General features: G+C 46.1%; 1 protein-coding gene across 1 annotated transcript in view; it reads right to left on the reverse strand.

The window, feature by feature from the left end:
* Positions 1–2,522, reverse strand: part of LOC102897055 (autism susceptibility gene 2 protein) — a gene marked incomplete at its 5' end in the record, with an annotated part of 490,671 nt that extends 488,149 nt beyond the window's left edge. Inside the window, one exon of the mRNA XM_025051515.1 lies at positions 2,355–2,522. Within this exon, the coding sequence (XP_024907283.1) occupies positions 2,355–2,522 (168 nt within the window). The remainder of the gene's footprint in view (positions 1–2,354) is intronic.
* Between the last annotated feature and the right edge of the window lie 6 nt (positions 2,523–2,528).

A 2,528-nucleotide genomic window follows, 5' to 3' on the forward strand; every position in this document is an offset into this window, starting at 1 on the left:
CAAACTATTCTCTACTTTTGTATGTTTAAATTTTTCTATAAAGTTTTAAGGAAACTTTTTAAAAGTTAGACCTTTTAGACCCACACACAGATTCGTAAATGATATTCAGACATGAACGTAGCATAGTATCCAGCTAACCAAAATAATCCAGGTTTTGAATCTAGAAAAGGAGCAGAAAAAATCACAGCAAGAAATGGCATTAGCAGTACACTTTAAACTTGGTCTTCTTTAAAAATTAAGTTACTTAAGCCCAAAAGAAACTAGATTGGGCACATTTTCTCTCAAAAGCCAAACAGACAGATATACACATCACAAGTCCAGTCAAATATCTATTTATTAAAAATAAAAATGATCGAAAACAACTGCCTATTTACCTCCACTTAGCCTTCAAAAACGTTCATGGGAATCTGCAAGCCCCTCTTGCTTACTGAGAGGGACCACAGGGCAGCCCAGGAAACCATACAGAAAGCTGAACCACTTGTAACCAGCTCTTACAAATACTGTTCTAAACTAACTGCAGATAGCAATGGTGAACCAAATTTTAGGCAGCATTTTCTATTAACATACATGCTGCCATTTCAATTCCTATTTTAAAGCAAGAGAGAGAGAAAGAGGTCACACTGTACAGTACCCTCCCACCATGGCATTGGCAAAGTTGAAGCCACAGTTAGAATTATCCTAATAAGTGGTGAGCCTCAACACCCAAAACAATTGTGTAAGATCCATTTTAGCCAGTAAAGCACCAGTTCTAGAACCAATGGGTATCTGATTCAATCACTAACATCAAAATCTATGGCCATGATTACCACCAACCACCCTCCCTCTCAACCACTGGCTACCATCCACCACCACCAGCAGCCCAACCAAAAAGCAGTTCAAAGAGAAAAGAACCCTGACAGGAAGGCTTCTTTTTAAAAAATATTTAAACCCGACAACCAAATACATACATACAGAACCAGCGATCTAAACCTGTACAGTTACTGCATATGAGATTTAAGCTGTCATTAACAAAGCTTGCATTTGATCATCTCAAACAATACCATAATAACCGCAAAAAACCAAAGGGAAAGGGAAAAGTTTCCTTCAGGAACCCCAAACCACCATGTCAGGTGCATGAAGGCTAGAAACCAACTCCTATCTTGGTTTTGTGCTTAAGAAAGCCGGACCAACTGCAGAATCTCAAAGCCGTGTGTGTGTGTGTGTGTGTGTGTGTGTGTGTGTGTGTGTGTGTGTGTGTGTGTGTTGGGGGTGGGGATAGGGAGATAGGGAGGAAAAAAGGGGGTTACATTTATAGAGGCCATTGACTTATGCCAGCACCAAATTTGATCCTTTCAGGTAAAGACAATTTCTCCCTGACCCCTGGACAGTCTCCCTCTAACTCCCCCACCTCCCCCTTCCAGGAACGGGTTACCTGGCAGGAAAATATACATTTGGAAATCAACACTGCAGGTGCTCAAAGAATAAAGAAAGACATACATTTATACACACACACAAAGCCAATCAGAAAGAAAAAAAAAAAAAAAGAGAAAAGAAAATACAAAAAAAAAGAAAAGGGAGAGGGACAATTGGGTGACAAGCCCTTCAGATACCAGCTAGGATTTTATTCTTTCCTCCCACCACTCCTCCCTGGTATACCTTTTTCTGTCTTTTAACCAAATTTCTCTTGTACACACACATGTGTATATATATGTGCACAGATAATATTATAATTAACCCTTTCTGTAATAGAGCCCCATACGGAATACAGAAAGATATTCCGTCCTTTCCTCTTCGCTCTCCCCTCCTCCCTCCTTTCTCCCTACCAGGAGAAAACGCCCCCTTTCCCAGCTTCACCCAAAAAAGGGGGGTGGCAAAGGAGGGGGGCAGAGAAACCACAAAACCCCATCAGTCTCCAGTCCCGAGGACACCCAGGAAAGGTATATACTATACAGACACACACACACGGACATATGGTTCCGTAGAAAGCACACAGAGACCGTCCACAGGAGCCCCAAACCCAGCAGAGACTTCCACCAGCCAAGAAGCCATGATTGGGGAGGGAGAGGAGGAAGGAATGGGGGCACAGCTATCGGTAGAGGGGGGCGCATTGTTGTGATGCCTGAACCCCTTTCTCTCTGCCCATCTGCTGTGGAGGGGGCGCAGGGAGGGGGCGCAGGGGACAGGCGAGCAGGCACGGCTTTGCGATTCCCTCCTGCTGCCTGTCTGCCCGCGCCCCCAGCTCCCCCCAACAATAAGACCTCAGCCTAGACAGACAGACAGACCCGCCAGAACGCGGCGGGGAAAGCAGCAGAGCCGGTCGCAGCCGAGTGGGGTCGTGCATAAAGGGAAACCGGGGGGAGGGGGGTCCCCCTTACCTCCAGCGCTTCAAAAGTGACAAAGCTGGTCATGGCAAATCCATCAATGATGTCCTCTTCGGCTGAGGTGGACTCTCTCCGCTTCCTCCGCGGGGGTCTGGGCCGGGACGGGGCGGAGGACGGGGGCTTCCCATTGTCTTCCTTGTCGGAGCCCGACGACGAGGCGAGCGAGGG

This window comes from Pteropus alecto, unplaced genomic scaffold, assembly GCF_000325575.1.
Source record: "Pteropus alecto unplaced genomic scaffold, ASM32557v1 scaffold68, whole genome shotgun sequence".
Lineage (NCBI taxonomy): Eukaryota > Metazoa > Chordata > Mammalia > Chiroptera > Pteropodidae > Pteropus > Pteropus alecto.